This window comes from Oncorhynchus mykiss, chromosome 16 (assembly GCF_013265735.2).
Source record: "Oncorhynchus mykiss isolate Arlee chromosome 16, USDA_OmykA_1.1, whole genome shotgun sequence".
NCBI classification, from domain to species: Eukaryota; Metazoa; Chordata; class Actinopteri; order Salmoniformes; family Salmonidae; genus Oncorhynchus; species Oncorhynchus mykiss.
In genome coordinates, this window is record NC_048580.1 from 32,978,243 (window position 1) to 33,003,127 (window position 24,885).

Below are 24,885 nucleotides of genomic sequence, written 5' to 3' on the forward strand. Positions count from 1 at the left end.
GACCTATAAAGAACCTAGCATCATAAATAACTACTCATTATTATTTGCAGATCCGTCAGTCACAATTTACTCACGATACATTACTGTTTTGATCCTCTCGAACATGGGTATTGTGAGACTGATAATTCGACAACCGTGACTACAAACGAAGACGACCTCGAACTTCACCAATCTAAAGCATTGATATTATGGGTGACGTTCAATTTGAGAAGGTTTATGCACATCCAGTAGATTTAGCAGAGACTGTAGTTCATCTAAATTGATTTTGTATTTCGCTTTTCAATCGGTATCATGTGCAATAGCAAAACACGTATTAGTTCACTTTGTGTTTTTGCAAGATATCAAAACTGTTTTAAAATGCACAGTCTGAAAGAAGGAGAAACGAAGTATTTGTCAGTGTCACTTGTGTGGAGCGAGCGATACAAGCATTGTTTTGATGCGACATCATGTAATGTTGACGTGATGATTAGCAATTCAAAATACTGATAAATCAAATAACTTACATTCTGAACTTGGACTATAACATATCAAGAAACTGGAAAAGGTTACAGCTAGAAATACGTTTGTGCTGTCCTTGCGACACAGACGACGGCTGGTGAGTCTTGAGTTCTACTGTGTAGTAGCTAGCTAGCTAACTTTAACTAGCTAAATCCCGACATCGCCATGTCATTTTGTCACGGCTGCCGGTGGCTATGTCGTAAACATATAGCTAGCTAGCTAGCTATCGGTTAGTTAGCTATAGTAGCAAATTCAATGACAGTTATGTTTTAGCCACAGATGAAAAGGGAAACGTTTAGCTAACCATATGGAGGACTGTCGCTAGCTAAATAGCCATTCTGAAAATTCAAAATTGCACTTTATGTTCATCTCTTGGGACACCAGACGCAGTCACTTATTTCTAGCTATAGTACAGCTTTTTTCTGTGGGAACGTAATCTCAATAGAGCGGATAAATATAGTTAGGATTCGATGTTCTGACTTCAATATCGATTTGTCTGTCTAGAGAGAGGATGATCATTTGCTGCAGGTTATGTTTTGGGACAGTGCTCTCCAACCCTGTTGCTGGAGTGCTACCGTCCTGTAGTGTAGGTTTTCACTCCAACCCTAATCATTAGCTGGTTGATAAGATGGGTGAATCAGGTTAGTTACACCTAAGTGAAACCATTCAGGAGGATAGCTCCCCAGGAACAGAGTTGGAGTGCCCTGTTTTGCGATAATGTTCTTGAGTGGCCAGACCAGACGATCCAGCGATTTAAGGTGGTGTAGAGATAGAACCTTGCACATAGTAGATAGCTAATGATAATGTATGAATGTCATAAGCGCATTTTAGTCGATATCACAATTACAGCAAAAAAAAACATCATTTATTCCTGTCAGTGTCTAATTTTATTCACGCCGCAACGATGAGGATCTCGTCACTGCTGCAGATCCACCTTAAATTTGATGTCGTTGCTCATGCAGTCAGCAACGTCATAGGATCACTGGTGTGGTGCTATTTTTTTTTTTTTTAGATGAGGGTGACTTAAAAAAAAAAAGTGACTTCATATTTTTATCACTCAGTGTGTACCGACAGATCTAGCCAATTGAATAATTATTAAAAAAATGCATCCTCCAATTGCAACGTCTGCCTATGCCCACACACAGGCTATTGTCTAAATATTTGTAATACTCTCAAACATGGAGTTAGGCATAGGTTACCTAATTTCAAAATATAGGCCATCATCACTGTCAATCATGAATGATAATTATTAATGTTTTAAGATGGTGTTAAACTATTACCCTTTCTCGTATTTTGTTTCAATCAAAGCACATATTCTGCCTAGTGCCACGATCTGTGGAGTTTTGGTGCATGAGAAAGAAATGACTATTCGGTTTCAGCTAAACCATTCTAAAATCTCATTAGAAAAGGAGGTGCTTTTGGTGTAGCAGGAATGTTACAGCCCTATGTTGGTATTGTATTTGGTTATGTAACACAACATTGATTATTTGATCTAGCTTTACTAAACAAGCACCATTGTGAGAAGGGACAATCTTCGATTTGTAATAATAAGCGATGAGTATGACTATTATAGGCATAGGCAACATATCTTGATGAAATGTAATTTTAAAGGGATATTTTAATTAAAAGGTTCTGAAAGTACAGCGCCAGGATTGTGCAATGATGTCAATTAAAGAAGTTGAACCAACTTGTGGTGCTGAAGGATCGCTCTTCCATTTGGCCAGTTCAGGATCAAACAACAATCATTTGTAATAGGCCTATGACTATAGCTATTTGTAGGCTATAGCCTAATGTAAATACATATAGCTTAATATCATTGCACTATTTGCAAGGAAGGCTTTATTGCGTGTAGGTCTTACATTCTATAGCACACGCTGTATTATAAATACACTTTGATTTGATTAGCTTGAACACATGGTTACAATAAATGTTGCATTCAGAAAGTATTCAGACCCCTTGACTTTTTCCACATTTTGTTACGTAACAGCCTTATTCTAAAATGTATTAAATCGTTTTTTTTCCCTCATCAATCTGCACACATTAGCCCATAATGACAAAGCAAAACAGGTTTATATAATTTTTTGCAAGTTTATAAAAATAAAAAAAACTTAAATGTCACATTTACATACAGCACCAGTCAAACGTTTGGACACACCTACTCATTCAAAGGTTTTTCTTTATTTTTACTATTTTCTACATTGTGGATACAAGATGATGTTATATTTATGCACCAAATGGTTGTTTTATTTAATAGAGTAAGGTTCTTAGGACTGTCTCGCTCCTTTCTGAGTTAACTGAGAGGAGTCTTTATGGAACTTGGACTGGCAACTGATTAAGTGATGGCTTGGTGATATAAAACCTACAGCTGGCATTCCATAGATCAGATGTGGTGGGTCTCACCAAAATAGAGAGAGCCTGGAGGAACAGAACAAAGGCCTCAGTATTCTTAATTGTCCTGGGATCTGGGAGACAACACCAGAGGCAGATGACCAGAGGATGAACCCAAAATGGCTTATGGTGCCCCCCAATCTATATGGGATGGGTGGAACCAAGCATTCTGGTTTCAGCGATATAAACTGTGCATTGTCTGTGAAGGGTAGGCTCTCGGTCCGATAGTCAAGAATGTTGAGTCGATGGTTTCATTATTGAAATAATTAATCAACATTGAATAAAGATGATTGTTTGAATGGAATATTCCACGTCAACCTTTGACCCAGCCTGAGGTCCTGAGCGCTCTGGAGCAGGTTTTCATCAAGGATCTCTCTGTACTTTGTGCCGTTCATCTTTCCCTCGACCCTGACTAGTCTCACAGTCCCTGCCACTGAAGAACATCCCCATAGCATGATGCTGCCACCACCATGCTTCACTGTAGGGATGGTGCCAGGTTTCCTCCAGACGTGAAGCTTGGTATTCAGGCCAAATAGTTCAATCTTGGTTTCATCATACAAGATAATCTTGTTTCTTATGGTCTGAGAGTCCTTTAGGTGCCTTTTGGCAAACTCCAAGTTGGCTGTCATTTTCATTTTTACTATGGAGTGGCTTCTGTCTGGCCGCTCTACCAGAAATGCCTGATTGTTGTAGTGCTGCAGAGATGGTTGTCCTTCTGGAAGTTTCTCCCATCTCCACAGAGGAACTTTGGAGCTCTGTCAGAGTGACCATCGGGTTCTTTGTCTCGTCCCTGACCAAGGCCCTTCTCCCCCAATTGCTCAGTTTGGCCGGGCGGCCAACTCAGGGAAGAGTCTTGGTGATTCCAAACTTCTTCCATTTTAAGAATGATGGAGGCTACTGCGTTCTTGGGGTATTTCAATGCTGCAGACATTTTTTGGTACCCTTCCCCAGATCTGTGCCTCGACACAATCCTGTCTCGGAGCTCTACGGACAATGCCTTTAACCTCATGGCCTGGTTTTTGCTCTGACATGCACTGTCATTTGTGGGACCTTTATATAGACAGATGTGTGCCTTTCCAAATCATGTCCAATCAATTTAATTTACCACAGGTTCACTCTAATCAAGTTGTAGAAACATCTCAAGGATGATCAATGGAAACAGGATGCACTTGAGCTCAATTTCAAGTCTCAGAGCAAAGGTTCTGAATACTTATGTCAATAAGGTATTTTAGTTTTTTATTTCTAATAAATGTGCACACAATTATTAACCTGTTTTCGCTTTGTTATTGAGGTATTGTGTGTGGATTGATGAGGAAAACATTTTATTTAATCGATTTTAGTATGAGGCTGTAACGTAACAAAATGTGGGAAAAGTCAAGGGGTCTGAATACTTTCCGAATGTATCGTACCGTTTTACAGAATAAAATAAAGAGAAGGCAACTATCAATTCATTGCATTTTAATCTATGCAATTACATTCTATCAAGTCATTTGACCAAGTAGTGAACATAAATCATTACTATGTAGACTTGCACAGCCATAAAATCAAGTGTTTGGTGTGGTGTATTCATGCTTCTCAAAAACTATAACCTAAATGCATTATTACCTCCAACTTGGCCCAATTCACATTTGCAATTGTCTACCCTGACATTCCAAGCTAGAATGGTCCTTGTGTCTCCCTTTGGCCACTCTGGTTTGGGAGTCTTCAGCAAAACGTTGTCGCCTTAAGAAGTGGTCACATATTGTTCAGGGTTCCACTGTGCAAGAGGGTCTTTGGAGTTTTATGAACATCTTCGAGGCAGACACACAGTGAATTACTTTTTTCCCATCGTTCTGATTGGCCAAAGTGGGCAAGAGTCTTACTGGCCTCTGCAGTGCACACAGGTAGCCTAATAGTTCATTCTTGCCACCGCCAGAGAGAAGACAGGGAAGAAACCACCAATTTACCTACCTCTAGGCTGCTATACATTTTTATTTGTCATTCTATAGTTTTTCATTGAATTTAAGTGGTAATTAAATATAATTTATTTTGAATGTATCAGAATTAATTTTCCAGAAATAGTTTTATAAGCTCAGTGTATTCTCGAGTCAAAAGGGAAGGAGCCTGCGCTCCGGCAGCACGACACCCCTGCAGAGGATTGAACGGAGGCTTTCTTCATATATCATATGCTTTACACAAATATGGACCGAGACAGACCGTAGCGATTATCAAATTGGATGCTTCACGTGACGCCATTAATTCCTATGTGAATTGAAGCCAAATTACGTCAGTTAAGCTGGCGTCTCAGGGAGAGTTTGAGCTACTCCAGGAAAATATGTTGCAGGCTAGCTCAGTGCTGCCCCCTCTTGTTAAGTACTCTACATGACTATTTCAGCCACACCCATTGTTGATAGGTGTATAAAATCGAGTACACAGCTATGCAATCTCCATAGACAAACATTGGCAGTAGAATGACTCATGCTGAAGAGATCAGGGACTTTCAACGTGGCACAGTCATAGGATGCCACCTTTCCAAAAAGTCAGTTCATCAAATTTCTGCCCTGCTAGAGCTGCCCTGGTCAACTGTAAGTGCTGTTATTGTGAAGTGGAAACATCTAGGAGCAACGGCTTAGCCGTGACGTGGTAGGCCACGCAATCTTACAGAACGGGACCGTCGAGTGCTGAAGCGTGTAAAAATTGTCTGTCCTCGGTTGCAACACTCACTACCGAGTTCCAAACTGCCTCTGGAAGCACAATGTCAGCTTGTGGCTGAATGGAAGCAAGACCCCGCAGCAATGTTATAACATCTAGTGGAAAGCCTTCCCAGACGAGTGGAGACTGCTATAGCAGCAAAGGGGGGTCCAACTCCATATTAATGCCCATGATTTTGAAATGAGATGTTCGACGAGCAGGTGTCCAGATACTTTTGGCCATATTGGTTCAAAGACATATGTCTTTCGGGTCTATTAGAAGCAATTATTGGTACCATGATTGTCATGATTGACATTTTTCCATTCACTATAATGGGGGAACCTGTTTTCTGCTAACAATGCCTGCCGTACCGCGGTCGGCCTTGAACTTCCGTGACTTCATTGAGAGGGATCAGTCGTTCAAATAAAATGTCCTTGGTAAACAACAGGTTTACCATGTAAACCAGCAGGCCTTTACCATGTAGACAAACAGTGAAATGCTTGCTTACGGGCCCTTCCCAACAATGCAGAGTAAGAGAAAATAGAGAAGTAATAGAAAAGTAACAACACACAATAATAAATACACAATGAGTAACGATAACTTATATATATTTATTATTATGTGTACCAGTACCGAGTTGATGTGCAGGGTAATTGAGTGCATAGGCAACAGGATAGATGATAAACAGTAGCAGCAGTGTATTTAATGAGTCAAAAAAGTTTGTGCGTAAAGGGTCAATGCAGATAGTCCAGCTAGCTATTTGGTTGAATATTTTATGAACTATTTAGCAGTCTTATAGCCTGGGGATAGAAGCTTTTCATGTTCCGGTTGGTTCCAGACTTGGTGCTTCGTTACCTCTTGCTGTGCAGTAGCTGGAGTCTTTGACAATTTTTATGGCCTTCTTCTGACACTGCCTGTTATAGAGGTCCTGGATGGCAGGGAGCTCTTCCCCAGTGATGTACTGGGCCACACGCACTACCCTCTGTTGCTGTCGGCTGCCAAGCAGTTGCCATACCAAACAGTGATGCAAGAGGCTCTCAATGGTGCAGCTGTAGAGTTGTTTGAGGATCTGAGGGACCATGCCAAATCTTTTCAGCCTCCTGGGGGGGGGGGGAAGAGGAATAGTCGTGTCTTCTAAATGACTGTGTTGGTGTGTGTTGACCATGATAGATCCTTAGTGATGTGGACACTGAGGAACTTAAAGCTCTCGACCCACTTCACTGATGTGAATGGGGGCGTGCTCGGCTCTCCCATTTCCTGTATTCCATGATCAGCTCCTTTGTCATGCTGATGTTGAGGGAGAGGTTGTTGTCCTGGCACCACACTACCAGGTCTCAGGCCTGCCACCGTCACGTCGTCAGTTCTTCCCTGGTTCCACGAAACTGTAATGTTTACCACTGGTCATTTGTATTTTCTGCCAAAGGCTTTTCTTGCTGATGATACGGTTATTCAAAATAGATGGTGTTGGGGTTGGGGTTGCAATGCCACATCTTTAGGAATAGAAATTAATAGAAACAACCTCAAGGAGGAAGGTGAAATGACCAAATGCATGCTGATAAACAAACAAAGCAGAGAAATGGTCTGCAGAAATTGAAGCAGTACGTCTGGCAGTCATCCAGAATACCTAGTGAGTCAGAAAAAGGAAAGGTATCGTTGTGTGTGTGTGTGAATAGGTTTGTGTGTCCCCTCAGTGACACTGACGGTGGCATGGCTACGGATAATAGTCAGTGTGTCAGTTAATGACCCATTGCTGCAGTGACAACAATGCATTCTTATTCATTGGTGCTGGCAACCTTGTATCTGTTGAAAATATGAACTTGAATGAATGTCATGTCAACATTTGGAAATTATCAATGTGCAAAATAGCCCAATGCTAGCTATTTGCCCAGGGCATTAGAACGTGTGTGGGTGGGTGGGTGTGGTGTGTGTGTGTGTGTGTGTGTGTGAGAGAGAGAAAGAGAAAGAAACAAGCCCTGTTATGCAGTAGTGGTGACATTTTAAGATGCTTCTCTATCAGTTTAAAAAGTGAATTTGTTGAAGGAGCAAAAAGTAATGCATCTCACACTGATACATACTACAAAGTCTCCATTGAGTCTATATAATCTATGGCATAGGCCTCATAGAAGTGGACAGTGGATTCCTAAAGTGTAAGCTAGGTCTAGGTTATCACGGCATGAAACTTACTCTGTTACCACAGAACCAACGTAAGATAGTGTTACCGTTATCCAGTTGTAACATAACTCCACTGTTATCGTAGTACCCCACCCTCTCACACACACTGAAGTACAACCTTGGCCAGGTGAAATGCTTTACTGTCAAGATGTTACTGCCAGTAGGCTCCCAGAACAAGCATACAGTCACAGCAGTCCAGTTTGCCAAAAATATGTTCAGGGTGGATCCCGAAGGGGCCCAGGGCCTGGTCTTTTTACAAACATGGCTGTAGAGTCCAAATGGTTTGAACTACAAACTATTCAAATCTGTATTAAAAGCTGAGACTCTCACAGAGCTCACAAGCTTTTACGAAGAAGATAGGAAATCCCAGGACATAGTGTCTATAGTACTGTAATAAGCTCACATAGTTGCTTTCACAAACTCCACACAGTTGTCACTGACTAGTTGGATGTTGCCTTTATAGAGCAAACAATTTATGTACTTACAGAATTCATATAAATTCATCTTTATCTGTTTTTTGCTTTTGGTGGACCTTATTTTTAAATTGACATTTGTCAACAAAACTCATGAATGTACTGTTTTTGTCAAATAGTTTTGTGTTCTGCTTGTAACCCTGGTTGTCCTGAAAAGAACATGGTAAAACACTTGTGAGGCGAAGTATAAGGGCTTTACATATAAATGAAAGTCAGATAATGAAAAGCCAAATCTTTTTCTGGGGTCACAGGACTGATAGGGTTAACCGTTTTAACAGTGGTTATCTTTCAGACTGGTTACACCCCCAGAATGCACAAACTTATGGCATGTGTGTACACACAGCCTTCAATCAACAAACATCCAGCCTATCAGAAAGGTAGGCTATATTGACAACAATATAATTTCCAGCAGAATAATTTTACAGAACCTTGGTGCAATGTCTTCAGACATCCATCCACCATTACACCCATTCCAGTAAAACAACCTTATATTTTGGGTTATGACGGGGTTAGACCGGGCTGGTTAGCTGAATAAAGCTGACGAGGCATTTACAAGTGATATACTAAGAGTCAACAGCTGTTCAGGCTAAAATGGCAGTACATATCATGGTGGGCCTTTTCATGAAGCCTTCATAAATATTTTAGAAGGCCTGCTGTAGATGCTTTAGATTCTAAAACACTACTACGAAAATATACCGCATTTGGTAGAAAGAGGACCAGATGAAATGACATTTTAGCCACTTGTGGCATGACACGCACAGTTGAGAGGAATGTAAATATTCATTATAACACGATTCTACAGATTACAGTATAGGGCATGTAGATGCTTATGCACCATTTTAAAGTGTGTTCTTAACGTGAGAACTTACTGGATGATAGAGTGTGTGTGTGTGTGTGTGTGTGTGTGTGTGTGTGTGTGTGTGTGTGTGTGTGCGCGCCCGCGCACATCCTTCTTTACCCCACACACCCTGCCAGGAGCTGCAGCTGACAATGAGCTAAGACTTTATTCTATTATATACATAATATATCAAGCTTGCCTTATAAGCAAGGATAACATTGAACAAGATTACATGAGGGATAATCAACAAGAGGCTATGCGTTCTATGGAAAATAATGAACTTCCAGTTATTTTCCAGAGAACGCATAGAGCCACAAGTTCACTATGGCTATAATTTAACACATTTCCCACTAGAAATGTGTTCATCCATAGCTAGCAAGTTCACTAGATGGCGACCGTAGATGCTTTGGTAACCAAACACACAGACTTGCAAGTTTAGCTAACCAAACCATCAGTCCTAGTCAAACTAACTTGACCTGTATTGTACTTTTGATTTGACATACATGATTAGGACCTAGCCTACATCAACATCTTCAATGACATTGACGGACAGTCTTAACGCAAAGTAGAGTGCTATACAAACTAACCATGCTGGCCTAGCTAACCTACATTTTGGTATACCTGGCTGTCATGATTGTACAGTCAGTTGTCATATCTTTCACATCAGCTACTATGACTGTTATGACACCTGTCATGCCTATTACAGCAGTAAGAGTTTTTTTGATGACACAAACGGTCACATATGACAAAACAGAGATCTATCGAATTGGGTCAATTTAATAGGAATGAACCTAGGGCTGCAAAATTCATTCTGGGATTTCTAGAAAACCTGGGAATCTGGGTAAAATTCTTAGAATTTGTTGATCCCCTTGTGTTGCAGTCTCCCAGAGTGAGGCCCAGGCAGGAGCCGGCTGCAGCGGAGCAGGGCACCATGATGGAGGGGGGCATGCAGCTGCTGAACCGTGACGGCCACAGCATCTCGCACAACTCCAAGCGCCACTACCACGACTCGTTCGTGTCCATGAACAGGATGCGCCAGCGCAGCTTGCTCTGCGACATCGTGCTGCACGTCTCCAACAAGGAGATTAAGGCACACAAGGTGGTGCTGGCATCCTGCAGTCCCTACTTCCACGCCATGTTTACAAGTAAGTATCCCTCCTCCGAGTCCGCACCCACGGCTACTGAGACTGCTCTTCTGTTTCTCCACGCCTTCACAAGTGTTCACTACTAGTGTTAGTCACTCACTTTGAGGCACCGTCTCCCCCTCTTTACCATGAACAAAGTGGTGTGAGGGGTTTGTGGGGATTATTGGTTGTTGCTTGAATGCTCAGACATTGAACTGCGCTACATTTTGCTCAATGTGTGTGAGTGGCAGTGGCACCTCAACTTGTGAGCAACACCTCATTTGTTTGCTTCCTTCCTCATCAGTGATGACTTCCTTCCTTCCTCCCTGTTGTCTGTGTGCGTTCTTTCCTGTTGGGGTCATAGATCACCAGGTGAGGTGTGTCCCAGTTTTCCTCCTCCCTCCTGCAGCTCAGACTAGAGCCTTGTGAGGGTATGAGGCTTTAAGACTCACCACTAGACTAATTTTCAACTGACCATGCTCTAAACCTAGGCCTATTGAAGTCTGCTGATATAGTGCCTTCGGAAAGTATTCAGACCCCTTCCCCTTTTCCACGTTTTGATACGTTACAGCCTTATTCTAAAATGGATGAAATACAAAATAAAAAACATCAAAATACACACAATACCCCGTAACGACAAAGCAAAAAGTTTTTATTTTTATTTTAGCAAATGTATACATTTATTTTCTTTGCATAAGTATTCAGACCCTTTGCTATGAGACTCGAAATTGAGCTCAACTGCATCCTGTTTCCATTCCTCACACACCTGTCTATACGATGTAATTTACAAAATAGCCTCCAATACCCTACTCAACAAATTGGATGCAGTCTATCACAGTGCAATCCGTTTTGTCACCAAAGCCCCATATACTACCCACCATTGCGACCTGTATGCTCTCGTTGGCTGGCCCTCGCTTCATACTCATCGCCAAACCCACTGGCTCCATGTCATCTACAAGACCCTGCTAGGTAAAGTCCCCCCTTATCTCAGCTCGCTGGTCACCATAGCATCTTCCACCTGTAGCACACGCTCCAGCAGGTATATCTCTCTAGTCACCTCCAAAACCAATTCTTTCTTTGGCCGCCTCTCCTTCCAGTTCTCTGCTGCCAATGACTGGAACGAACTACAAAAATCTCTGAAACTGGAAACACTTATCTCCCTCACTAGCTTTAAGCACCAACTGTCAGAGCAGCTCACAGATTACTGCACCTGTACATAGCCCACCTATAATTTAGCCCAAACAACTACCTCTTTCCCTACTGTATTTAATGTATTTATTTTTTTGCTCCTTTGCACCCCATTATTTTTATTTCTACTTTGCACATTCCTCCATTGCAAATCTACCATTCCAGTGTTTTACTTGCTATATTGTATTTACTTTGCCACCATGGCCTGTTTTTGCCTTTACCTCCCTTATCTCACCTCATTTGCTCACATCGTATATAAACTTGTTTATACTGTATTATTGACTGTATGTTTGTTTTACTCCATGTGTAACTCTGTGTCGTTGTATGTGTCGAACTGCTTTGCTTTATCTTGGCCAGGTCGCAATTGTAAATGAGAACTTGTTCTCAACTTGCCTACCTGGTTAAATAAAGGTGAAAATTAGGTCCCAAAGTTGACAGTGCATGTCAGAGTAAAAACTAAGCCGTGAGGTCGAAAGAATTGTCCGTAGAGCTCCGAGACAGGATTGTGTTGAGGCGCAGATCTGGGGAAGGGTACCAAAAAAATTCTGCATGTCCTTGAGTTGCCCAGCCCGGACTTGAACCCGATCGAACATCTCTAGAGTGACCTGAAAATAACTGTGCAACGACGCTCCACATCCAACCTGATAGAGCTTGAATCAAGGGTTCTGAATTCTTTCCAAATGCCCTGTACAGCCAACAATCTAATCAATATAACCAAAACTCTGCTGTGCGTGTGTGCTGGTTCTTTTGACCTGTTGGAACAAATGGACTACCTTCCATGCTAAAATGTGCTTCTTCGCTGTGTTTGGCTTAACGCAAGCGCCTCATAGTTCCAGGAATCGGAATTACACAAAGATTGTCTGACAGTCAAAACAATTAATCACTCAGACGCAGACCGCTACAAATGCTGAACAATTTCATAGTGCTATGCAGTGTCTGTCCTATGAGAATTTGTGTATAATGGGAGGTACGTGCTTCATGTCTGTGGCAATAGAGCAGGGATCATCAACTAGATTAAGCCGCAGGTCGATTTTTGTTCTTGAAACAATGGTCATGGGGCCGGAACTTAGTTACAAAACATTTTTAGAATGCAAATTGAGCCCAAGAAGCCCAAACAGATATAACATTTGACTAAAACATAATAATTTCAAAGCTAGCTGTTATGTGTGGGAATACTTTGAAACATATTTAAAAAATGAATCACTTTGAGCTGAGTTGCTGGTGTTATTACAGTCTTTTATGTCCCCCCCCCCGCCCATGGGCTGCCAGTTGGGGAACCCTGCAATAGAGTATATACCACATTACACACACACACAACACACACAAATGGAGTGTTAATTGCACTTGAAATCTGATTTGATTTCTCTCACTTGATGTTGAATTGGTTTCGCATATGATTTGTCCGCACGGACACAGGCACAGACTGGAAAACTGGAAAACTCTGTTGTCTGTCTGTGGTCATGCAGATGAGATGTCGGAGAGTCGCCAGACCCACGTGACCCTGCATGACATTGACCCCCAGGCGTTGGAACAGCTGGTTCAGTATGCCTACACAGCAGAAATCGTGGTGGGGGAGGGCAACGTGCAGGTAAGAAGAAAAGACTGCGTCTCAAATAGCACCTTATTCCCTACTTTTATTTATTTACTTGTATTTAACCTTTATTTAACTAGGCAAGTCAGTTAAGGACAAATTCTTATTTACAATGACGGCCTACCAAAAGGCAAAAATACCTCCTGCGGGGACGGGGGCTGGAGATTAAAAAATAAAACAATAAAAAATAATAGAACATAACACACATCACGACAAGAGACACAACACTACATAAAGGGGGACCTAAAGACGACAACAACATAGCAAGGCAGCAACACATGACAACAACATGGTAGCAGCACAACATGGTACAAACATTATTGGGCACAGACAACAGTACAAAGGTAAAGAAGGTAGAGACAACAATACATCACGCAAAGCAGCCACAACTGTCAGTAAGAATGTTCATTATTGAGTCTTTGAATGAAGAGATTGAGATAACTACATTTGTAGTGCACTATATATTCAAAAGTAGTCAGTATGTAGGGAATGTACCATCATTATTCTACATGGTGGTCTCGAACACTCTCAAAGTTTGTAAACTTCTCTGACCGCTGTCAAAGTAATAACGTGAGAGTTCTGTACTCTGATGTTCGTGGAGAGCATGAAATCTGAACGGGTTTGAGAAGTATTTGGCTCTTGTTTTAATAGCTTTGTATACTTACCTCTCTGGAACTAATACATTTAGTAACATAAAGTAAAAACCGTAAAATTATTCCATGAAAACACACTGATACTGATGATTACATTACTTCGTCAAAGTATTTATGTTCCTAATCTCTTATATATTGTCACATCCTTTAGCATCACGCCACAAACCATTTACATCCTACCCCATATCATCATATACTGATCTTCATACCCCATATCATCCTATACTGATCTTCATACCCCATATCATCCTATACTGATCTTCATACCCCATATCATCCTATACTGATCTTCATACCCCATATCATCCTATACTGATCTTCATACCCCATATCATCCTATACTGATCTTCATACCCCATATCATCCTATACTGATCTTCATACCCCATATCATCCTATACTCATCTTCATACCCCATATCATCCTATACTCATCTTCATATCATCCTATACTCATCTTCATATCATCCTATACTCATCTTCACGTTTTATATCGCTCCACCCATGGGAACCAGACTTTATGTAAAATTGGGCGTACAATGGAATAACAAGGAATACCAAAGTGTAGTCTCAGCAAGCACATGACTTTTCCGTTCTGCCTTTTTGGTCCTGTTGTTTTATGCGAATAAAGGTATACCATATAAAAAAAATCAGGACAGCTGATGGAAACCGGAAGGTTTGGTACAAGTTTAAAGATAATTTGTTTGTCTGACAAGGTGGGATCTTTTTGTGTCGGTAAAATGTATTCTGTGAGAAATGGTGGTGGAAACTCATTTATACGCAAATATTGATATAATAACCATCATATCGAAGTAAACCTGGATTCACATGATGATATTGTGTGTGGTCCTTCCACTATGATTTGGGAAACCATGCAGTTTATTAGGTTACAGATGAAATAAGTTATTCTGAACTTCACAGGGTGGTGAAAGTGCAAGGTGATGAGTTTGATGCTCCTTTCCAATAAATATTGAGGGTTATATTCTGGTGACAGGATCGATGCTTGACTGTCGTTCTCGCTTTTATCAGTAATAATCTCATGTAGATTAGCCTACCCACACTGTAGACTATCTTCCAGCTGTTGGCTAGAGCACACGTACCAAGACCAGAGTAGGGACATTTGCTATTTAACCCAACTGTTTTAGTCAAAAATACAACGGAAACACATTGAACTTTAGATTTTTATTCAGTACATTTAAACTTAAGCAAAAAAAGTACATTTTGTATCCTCTACATCATAACGCACAAAGTCCGTTTGGTGGAAACACACCACTGGTGAAAAAATGCACGTTTTCTTCATGCATATTTTACAATATTCGCATGAAAATATGTCGGCAATTGGATAGAAACCTAGCTCCTGTCACCATGAAAATGTTTCAAATCTGTCTCAGCAGCATACATATTTGATGCAACAAGGGTAGAAATAGCTTATTGGGTCGATATTACCAACCAAGCAAAGCAGAGCTGTTTCATCAAGGTACAAATGTCCTGTGCTTTTTCAATTTGCGCACAGGCACATGTAAACACAGCTTGGCTACATTGTAGCCGTGAAGCAGCCGTGGTGCACTCTCACGGGGCTCAGCCAGGCTGTTTACTTTTGTAACTGAATGAAAACAACATTTTAACAATGTGGTTTAAACCCATTTATTTTGGGGAAATGGATGGCAAAAATGCCTAATGGTGCTAAATACCTGTAAACAGCTTGGGGAGAAAAGTTATTCCACAAATTTAATCATGTAATATTAGGCCTAATGATTATTTCTCACTATCTACTTGTCAGCTACTCATTGACAGCCCGCCAGCTACCGGACACGCCGTTTTCCGCCAAGGTGGTAGGCTGATGGAAGGCTACTCAGTCAGTGGGAGAATCTCAAGTGTAAACTCCTCACGTCCTCTCGTCTCCTTCTCAAATCGCATTGGATGAGAAAGCCAGAGGTCCCGCCCCTCTGACCTTCTCCTCCAATGAGTTTTGTGAAGGAGGCGAGGAGAGAGGACTCCAGCAATTGAGGTTCTCTCAGAGGCTGCGATACAGTAAAGCCTTATCAGACATGCTCGTGCTCATCAAGGTTCTTACAGGCAACGTGAAATGGCAAACTTTGCTCGTGGTGCTGCCTCTCAAATGATATGTAACAACACCCTGTGTGCATCCGACATGAAACAATGATACAAATGTTAGTTTTTTTAACACCAGTGGTGCAGCGAGTGCTTTCTAACTGCACTGAGCCAAAACAGTGGAGCAAGGGAGTGAAGCATCGCTTTCAAGTGGGCCAAACCATTCATCTTGAGGCAACGAGGGGAGGGGGTGCAAAATGGAATCTCTTACTTCATTTTGATGTATTATATAATAATGATGTATTTTAATACAGACTAGCTCAAAACATTACTAATCATTTGAAAATGAGAAATTACCTAATGGATCATGATACTTTTCTGGTAAAAAAAAGTGGGGGTGCAAAAACTGCAGCTGCTACATTTGCTACATCGCTCTGGCGTCTATGGTTCCCCCCGATCGTCCTCTTTTTCTTCTAGACCTTACTCCCAGCGGCCAGCCTGCTGCAGCTCAATGGGGTGAGAGACGCCTGCTGTAAGTTCCTCCTCAGCCAGCTGGACCCCTCTAATTGCCTGGGCATCCGCGGCTTCGCAGACACACACTCCTGCAGCGACCTGCTCAAGTCGGCGCACAAGTACGTCCTGCAGCACTTCGTGGAGGTGTCCAAGACCGAGGAGTTCATGCTGCTGCCGCTGAAACAGGTAGAGGCCAGACAGAATACTGAGCTAGCATGTCATATGCCTTTCCTTACAGAATGACGTGGCGTGACAGCGATGGGATCTTATTTTTGTCATTGTTTTGCATTGGAGTTGTTGAAAGTTATTGTGGCACTTTGGTTTATGACTCGTGCGCTGATGTTGGGAGCCTGCAAGCTCTAGGCACACTAGGAATATAAACCTTTTCACCTCTTAATCAATCAAGGTGATCTACGGTGCTGTCCACTCGTCTGACAGTTATTGGTAAAGACAAAGATGCGTTAGTCTCCTCCCACTCTGACTGTCCCTCTCTTTCCTGCAGAAAGAGGAGAACATCTTGTCATGTTCTATCCTTCCCTCAACCCCCTCAAGGTCCTTCATAGAGCCAGCAGCAAAGACGAGAGTGTGTAGTTGCCTTTTGAACACTCATTAAACGAAGACATCGCTCCATCCTCGGCTCCTTGTCAATCAGTGTCTTTTGTAGTTTTACTCATCATGCTCTCCGTCTAGTTTTTCTGTCATAGCAGCTCAGCATAGCAGTCACTTGTTCATTGTCTGGACTAGTTTAGGGGTATGACCTGGAAGTGGTAATTAAGCAGAGCACTGCCAAGTATGGTTCATGTTCCAGACTGAGTACATTGCAGATGTTGCATTGCATCGACCAATGGTTGCTTGCCACATCATCGACTGCGCAGTCGGGAATCAGATTTCTAGTGGGTAATTCCACGAAAGGATACAGCTAAAATATTGTTTTGTATCCGAATGTTCTGGCAATTCTCACATAGAAACGTCATTGGGAGGAAGGAGCTTTGACTAGTTTTTTTTTTCTATCACAAACTATTTTGGAGAAAATCATGATGAAAGTGACGCTATGATGCGTGAACCGTACATGATACCTTTACATTTTAGTTGTCTTATCCAGAACGATTTACAAACGCAATTTAGGGTTAAGTGCCTTGCTCAAGCATAACGGACAACATCTTTGTGTCATTACACTCCCTATACTGTGCTCAAACCTCTTATTTAACATAAAATATATCAATAATTCAGAAGGACCCTTTTTGATTTCGTACATTTTAAGACGTATAGTTTGTTGCAATATACTGTACAAGTACATACAAATATACTGTACAAGTACATACAATTTCCAGAGTGGGCTCCCTGCTCATTTTGAAGTGTTTATACATTTAATGAGCACCATCAACACAGTGAATGGGGAAATGGATTAAAAGGGAACCCCCTCTGTTGTGATTTGGTTATAATGTCAAATCTATGTATATATAAAATGGGTCATAGCTTCAAAACTAAGTTTGACAATTTGCCAGTTTATCAACTTTCAAAAAAAAAAAGATCCTAAAAAACGCATTGTATGATATACCAGTCTTTACTTTTTACCAATGTAAAAAAAAACTATTTCAAATGTTGCTACATAAGACCTTATCCAGGTGGTGAGACACATATTGTTCCAAACTAATATGTCTAAAAATAAGCTAAATCAAAAGGGTACTTTTTTGTTTTCAGAAAATAGACATTTGATTTGTTAGAGCTTAATGACACCAAGATGTTGCATGCGTACGATTCCCGGATCATGAGGTCTTACAGGAGGCATGTAGAGGTCTGAAGAGGTCCTCAAATGAACTCTTCGTCATGAATTTCCCCCAAAAATGGTTTGTGATACAAATGTCAAAAGCATGTCAAACATCCTTCCTCCCAATTAAGTTTCTATGTGAGAATTGCCAGAACAATATAAGATATCCAACATTTTTCGGGGTCCTGGCACGGAATCGTAATGTTTAGCCGATACGTTAAACACCCATCGAGGCGTTGTAAGATCCGGCATGCGTCTTGAAGCCTAGAACACGGCCATGGTGTATGTGCTGCCAAGAGACGGAAAGATCTACAGGAACCCGCGTCCATGAAAAGCGAATGGGGAAGTAGCGACCTAGCATGTGAACAGATGTGAACGCTCATTTCATCCTGTGGTCAGAGTTGAGGGGTAGGAATCAATAGTCTCTGTTAGGGTCTGAGTTGGGGTTAGCAGCGTGCCTAGTTGTGTTGGTGAACATACGTTTCAAGACAATATCAGAGACGGGACAGGTTCAGCTATGTGACAGCTGTGACAGCACCAGCTGTTAGGATTTTCCTCCTGACTGAAACACTACATGATTTGATTGCGCTTTAATTCTCTTCCATCTCAATGTTACCCGCCAGATTGAAATGAATTGGGCACTATCCATTAGCCAAGAGTAGAATGAGTAGGCTTAGTGACATCCGAAACGGAGCTGTAGGGCTGCCAGCTGTGACTCTGCTCTCTCTTTTGCTTTCTCTTTGTATTCCTTTGTCTCTCTCTTTCTCTCTCTCTCTTTGTGTCGCTCTCTACTTTCTGCCTCTCTTTTTCTTCCTTTCTCTTTCTGCAGCGGTCGTGTGCCAGTCACAGATCTGCACAGGGGCAGGATTTATTTACCTGCTCTAAGTGTTTTTGAGCTCACCGAGCCATGAAAAGCGACCCCACATTTTCCCGTTTTAGACACGAACACTGGCAACTGGAGTTTTGACTAGACCTTATGGTCATCTACTACACGGTGTCATTGCTCACATACACAGATATTTGGTTTATTCATGTTTTTAAATATACATTTTGTATCTGTTCTTTCTGGCTCTCTCAAACACGCTTGTACTGGGACACTCTACATGTCAGACACAGACACATTGTCTGTCTGGCACTGTGCTGCTCTGTACTGTGCTGGCTCTGTACTGTGCTGGCTCTGTACTGTGCTGGCTCTGTACTGTGCTGCTCTGTACTGTGCTGGCTCTACTGAGATGGCTCTGTGCTGCTCTGTACTGTGCTGGCTCTGTGCTGCTCTGTACTGTGCTGGCTCTGTACTGTGCTGGCTCTGTACTGAGATGGCTCTGTGCTGCTCTGTACTGTGCTGGCTCTTTGCTGCTCTGTACTGAGGTGCTGCTCTGTACTGAGATGGCTCTGTACTGTGCTGGCTCTGTGCTGCTCTGTACTGTGCTGGCTCTGTACTGTGCTGGCTCTGTACTGTGCTGGCTCTGTACTGTGCTGCTCTGTACTGTGCTGGCTCTGTACTGTGCTGGCTCTGTACTGTGCTGCTCTGTACTGTGCTGGCTCTGTACTGTGCTGGCTCTGTGCTGCTCTGTACTGTGCTGCTCTGTACTGTGCTGGCTCTGCTGGCTCTGTACTGTGCTGGCTCTGTACTTTACTGTGCTGCTATGTACTGAGATGGCTCTGTACTGTGCTGGCTCTGTACTGTGCTGCTCTGTACTGAGATGGCTCTGTACTGTGCTGGCTCTGTGCTGTGCTGGGTCTGTACTGTGCTGGCTCTACTGTGCTGCTCTGTACTGTGCTGGCTCTGTGCTGCTCTGTACTGTGCTGGCTCTGTGCTGTGCTGGCTCTGTACTGTACTGTGCTGCTCTGTACTGAGATGGCTCTGTACTGTGCTGCTCTGTACTGTGCTGGCTCTGTACTGTGTTGGCTCTGTACTGTGTTGGCTCTGTACTGTGTTGGCTCTGTACTGTGTTGGCTCTGTACTGTGTTGGCTCTGTACTGTGCTGGCTCTGTACTGTGCTGGCTCTGTACTGTGCTGGCTCTGTACTGTGCTGGCTCTGTGCTGTATGGCTCTCTAGTTCATGTGGATTAGCTGATGCTGTTCGTTTGAAGCTGCTGCTATTCTATTGATCTCAACAGCAGCTGGCAACTCCAGCCCTGCCCTGCCTGACTAGGAGCTGTGCCACCCTCTCTGCAGTGCGCACGTACACACACACACACACACTACACCCACGCACTACATAGTCACGCTGTAATATATCAGGACACGCCCTTACCCATTTAGCTTCAGTTAAAAGGGTACACACCGCATATGTGAATTTTTTTAAACATTTTTTCACCTTTATTTAACCAGGTAGGCTAGTTGAGAACTGCGACCTGGCCAAGATAAAGCAAAGCAGTGCAACACAAACAACAACACAGAGTTACACATGGAATAAACAAACATTTAATAATACAGTATAAAAAGTCTATATACAGTGAGTGCATATGAGGTAAGATAAGGGAGGTAAGGCAATAAATAGACCGTGGTGGCGAAGTAATTACAATATAGCAATTAAACACTGGAATGGTAGATGTGCAGAAGATGAATGTGCAAAGGAGCAAGATAAATAAATACAGTATGGGGATGAGGTAGTTGGATGGGCTGTTTACAGATGGGCTATGTACAGGTCCAGTGATCTGTGAGCTGCTCTGACAGCTGGTGCTTAAAGCTAGTGAGGGAGATATGTGTCTCCAGCTTCAGTGATCTTTGCAGTTCGTTCCAGTCATTGGAAGCAGAGAACTGGAAGGAAAGGCGACCAAAGTAGGAATTGGCTTTGGGGGTGACCATTGAGATATACCTGCTGGAGCGCGTGCTACGGGTGGGTGCTGCTATGGTGACCAGTGAGCTGAGATAAGGCGGGGCTTTACCTAGCAAAGATGACCTGGAGCCAGTGGGTTTGGCGATGAGTATGAAGCGGGGCCAGCCAACGCGAGCGTACAGGTCGCAGTGGAAGGTAGTATATTAGGCTTTGTTGACAAAACGGATGGCACTGTGATAAACATCCAATTTGTTGAGTAGAGTGTTGGAGGCTATTTTGTAAATGACATCGCCGAAGTCGGTAGGATGGTCAGTTTTACGAGGGTATGTTTGGCAGCATGAGTGAAGGATGCTTTGTTGCGAAATAGGAAGCCGATTCTAGATTTAAATTTGGATTGGAGACGCTTAATATGAGTCTGGAAGGAGAGTTTACGGTCTAGTCTGACACCTACGTATTAGAACCGTCCAGAGTAGTGATGCTAGTCAGGCGGGCAGCGATCGGTTGAAGAGCATGCATTTAGTTTTACATGCATTCAATAGCAGTTGGAGGCCACAGAAGGAGAGTTGTATGGCATTGAAGCTCGTCTGGAGGTTAGTTTACACAGTGTCCAAAGAAGGGCCAGAAGTATACAGAATGGTGTCGTCTGCGTCGAGGTGGATCAGAGAATCACCAGCAGCAAGAGCAACATCATTGATGTAAACAGAGAAGACAGTCGGCCTGAGAATTGAACTCTATGGCACCCCCATAGAGACTGCCAGAGGTCCGGACAACAGGCCCTCCGATTTGACACGCTGAACTCTATCAGGTAAGTAGTTGGTGAACCAGGCAAGGTAATCATTTGAGAAACCAAGGCTGTTGAGTCTGCCGATAAGAATGTGGTGATTGACAGAGTCGAAAGCCTTGGCCAGGTCGATGAATACGGCTGCACAGTATTGTCTCTTATCGATGGCAGTTATGATATCGTTTAGGACCTTGAGCGTGGCTGAGGTGCACCCATGACCAGCTCTGAAACCAGATTGCTTAGCGGAGAAGGTATGGTGGGATTCAAAATTGTCGGTGATCTGTTTGTTAACTTAGCTTTTGAAGACCTTAGAAAGACAGGGTAGGATATATATAGGTCTGTAGCAGTTTGGGTCTAGAATGTCTCCCCCTTTGAAGAGGGGGATGACCTCGGCTGCTTTCCAATCTTTGGGAATCTCAGACGATACGAAAGAGAGTTTGAACAGGCTAGTAATAGGGGTTGTAACAATTTCGGTAGATCATTTTAGAAAGAGCGGCTCCAGATTGTCTAGCCCGGCTGATTTGTTGGGGTCCAAATTTTGCAGCTCTTTCAGAACATCAGCTATCTCGATTTGGGTGAAGAAGAAATGGGGGAGGCTTGGGCTAGTTGCTGTGGGGGGTGCAAGGCAGTTGACCGGGGTAGGGGTAGCCAGGTGGAAAGCATGGCCAGCCAATAAAAAATGCTTATTGAAATTCTCAGTTATAGTGGATTTATTGGTGGTGACAGTGTTTCCTAGCCTCAGTGCAGTGGGAAGCTGGGAGGAGGTGCTTTTATTCTCCATGGACTTTACAGTGTCCCAGAACCTTTTTGAGTTTGTGCTACAGGATGCAAATGTCTGCTTAAAAAAAGCTAGCCTTTGCTTTCCTAACTGCCTGTGTATATTGGTTCCTGACTTCTCTGAAAAGTTGCATATCACGGGGGCTATTCGATGCTAATGCAGAACGCCACAAGAGGTTTTTGTGCTGGTCAAGGGCAGTCAGGTCTGGAGAGAACCAAGGGCTATATCTGTTCCTGATTCTAATTGTGGGGTGGGGCATGCTTATTTAGGATGGTGAGGAAAGCACTTTTGAAGAATAACCAGGCATCCTCTACTGACGGGATGAGGTCAATATCCTTCCAGGATACCCAGGCCAGGTCGATTAGAAAGGCCTGCTTACTGAAGTGTTTTAGGGAGCATTTGACAGTGACGAGGTGTGGTCGTTTGACCGCAGACCCATTACGGATGCAGGCAATGAGGCAGTGATCGCTGAGATCTTGGTTGAAAACAGCAGAGGTGTATTTGGAGGGCAAGTTGGTTAGGATGATATCTTTGAGGGTGCCCATGTTTACAGCTTTAGGGTTGTACCTGGTAGGTTCATTGATAATTTGTTTGAGATTGAGGGCATCAAGCTTAGATTGTAGGATGGCCGGGGTGTTAAGCATATCCCAGTTTAGGTCACCTAGCAGCACGAGCTCTGAAGAAAGACGGGGGGCAATCAATTCAAATATGGTCTCCAGAGCACAGCTGGGGGCATAGGTTGGTCTATAGCAAGCGATAACAATGAGAAAGGTGGATTTTTAAAAGTAGAAGCTCGAATTGTTTGTGTACAGACCTGGATAGTAAGACAGAACTCTGCAGGCTATTGCTGCAGTAGATTGCAACACCGCCCCCTTTATGCAGTTGTATATTGTTGGAAAATGTTATAGTTAGGGAAAGAAATGTCAGGGTTTTTGGTGGTCTTCCTAAGCCAGGATTCAGACACGGCTAGGACATCCGGGTTGGCAGAGTGTGCTAAAGCAGTGAATAAAACAAACTTAGGGAGGATGCTTCTAATGTTAACATGCATGAAACCTAAGCTTTTACGGTTACAGAAGTCAACAAATGAGAGCACCTGGGGAATAGGAGTGGAGCTAGGCACTGCAGGGCCTGGATTAACCTCTACATCACCAGAGGAACAGAGGAGGAGGAGTAGGATTAGGGTACGGCTAAAGGCTATAAGAACAGGTCGTCTAGTACCTCCGGAACAGAGTGTAAAAGGAGCAGGTTTCTGGGCGCGATAGAATAGATTCATGGCATAATGTACAGACAAAGTTATGGTTGGATACAGTGGAGGTAGGCTTAGGCATTGAGTGATGATGAGAGAGATATTGTCTCTAGAAACATAATTTAAACAAGGTGATGTCATCGCATGTGTGGGAGGTGGAACGGAAGGATTAGCTAAGGCATGTTGAGCAGGGCTAGAGGCTCTACAGTGAAATAAGCCAATAAACACTAACCAGAACAGCAATGGACAAGGCATATTGACATTAAGGAGAGGCATGCGTAGCCGAGTGATCATAAGGGTCCAGTGAGTAGTGAGGCTGGTTGGAGTCACAGCGTTTCAGACAGCTAGTGGGCCGGGGATAGCAAGCATACACAATGTCTTTGTGGTGCTAATGGAAATACGATTCTAAACCATTTTCTTCATGAAAATTGATCCCACACACACACATTTACCTCGGCTCATTGTTTCATTTTTTTGGAACATTTCAGTAAAGCTGACCTTTTCAAGATGTTCCAAAATTAACATTAATTCCAGATAAATAGGAATGAATTCATGTTATAATTTCTTGTTGTGACAACTTTTGTGACTCATCCCACGTGGGATGAACCCCTTTGTGGGGGACTAGCTTCTTTCATTGATGTAAGAGAATCGCTAGATAATGTCAAGAGGTGTAGAGACTGCTGTGTTTGTAACTCTTGGGTAAAATGATACTCTCTCTTGCCCTCTTTTTCTCTACTTCTCTCTATGCCTACCCACTCTCTCTCTCCCCCACACCCCTTCTCTCTCCTCCTCCTTTCTCTCCCCCTTCCTTCTCTCCCTCCTCTCTGTGTGAAGGTATTGGACCTGATCTCCAGTGACAACCTGAACGTGCCGTCGGAAGAGGAGGTATACCGGGCCGTGCTGAGCTGGGTCAAACACGACATTGACGGGCGCAGGCAGCACGTTCCCTGGGTAAGATCAAATATGCACCTGTGTAGCTCAGTGTGTATAGCATGACACTTACAATGTCAGGATTGTGGGTTTCATTCCCACCACCCACCTCCCATTCCCCTCTCTAGCTGATGAAGTGTGTACGCCTGCCCCTACTGCGGAGGGATTTCCTCATGAGCAACGTGGACACGGAGCAGTTGGTGCGTCACCACTCGGAGTGCAAGGACCTGCTCATCGAAGCCCTCAAGTACCACCTGATGCCCGAGCAGAGAGGCGTGCTGAGCAACAGCCGCACCCGGCCTCGTCGTTGCGAGGGCGCCAGCCCCGTGCTCTTCGCCGTTGGTCAGTGTGCCCCAGACGTTACCCACCAGGGTACATACACACACACGCGCGTACACATACTTTATGAAGTACTTTCTACCTATAGAGTTCCATTGTTTA

The 24,885-nt window shown here is 43.0% G+C and overlaps 1 protein-coding gene across 2 annotated transcripts in view; it reads left to right on the plus strand.

Moving 5' to 3' along the window:
- LOC110491835 (kelch-like protein 17) overlaps positions 1-24,885 on the plus strand; it is a 31,691-nt gene continuing 6,806 nt past the window's right edge. Inside the window, exons 1-6 of one of the 2 annotated variants that reach the window (XM_021565625.2) lie at positions 1-595; positions 9,920-10,184; positions 12,818-12,939; positions 16,123-16,344; positions 24,349-24,465; positions 24,573-24,786. In XM_021565625.2, coding sequence (XP_021421300.1) covers positions 9,971-10,184; positions 12,818-12,939; positions 16,123-16,344; positions 24,349-24,465; positions 24,573-24,786 — 889 coding nt within the window. In that variant the 5' untranslated portion in view covers positions 1-595; positions 9,920-9,970. Of the gene's footprint in view, positions 596-9,919; positions 10,185-10,527; positions 10,595-12,817; positions 12,940-16,122; positions 16,345-24,348; positions 24,466-24,572; positions 24,787-24,885 lie in introns of those variants that run through there. The other variant, XM_021565627.2, reaches the window with a different exon arrangement.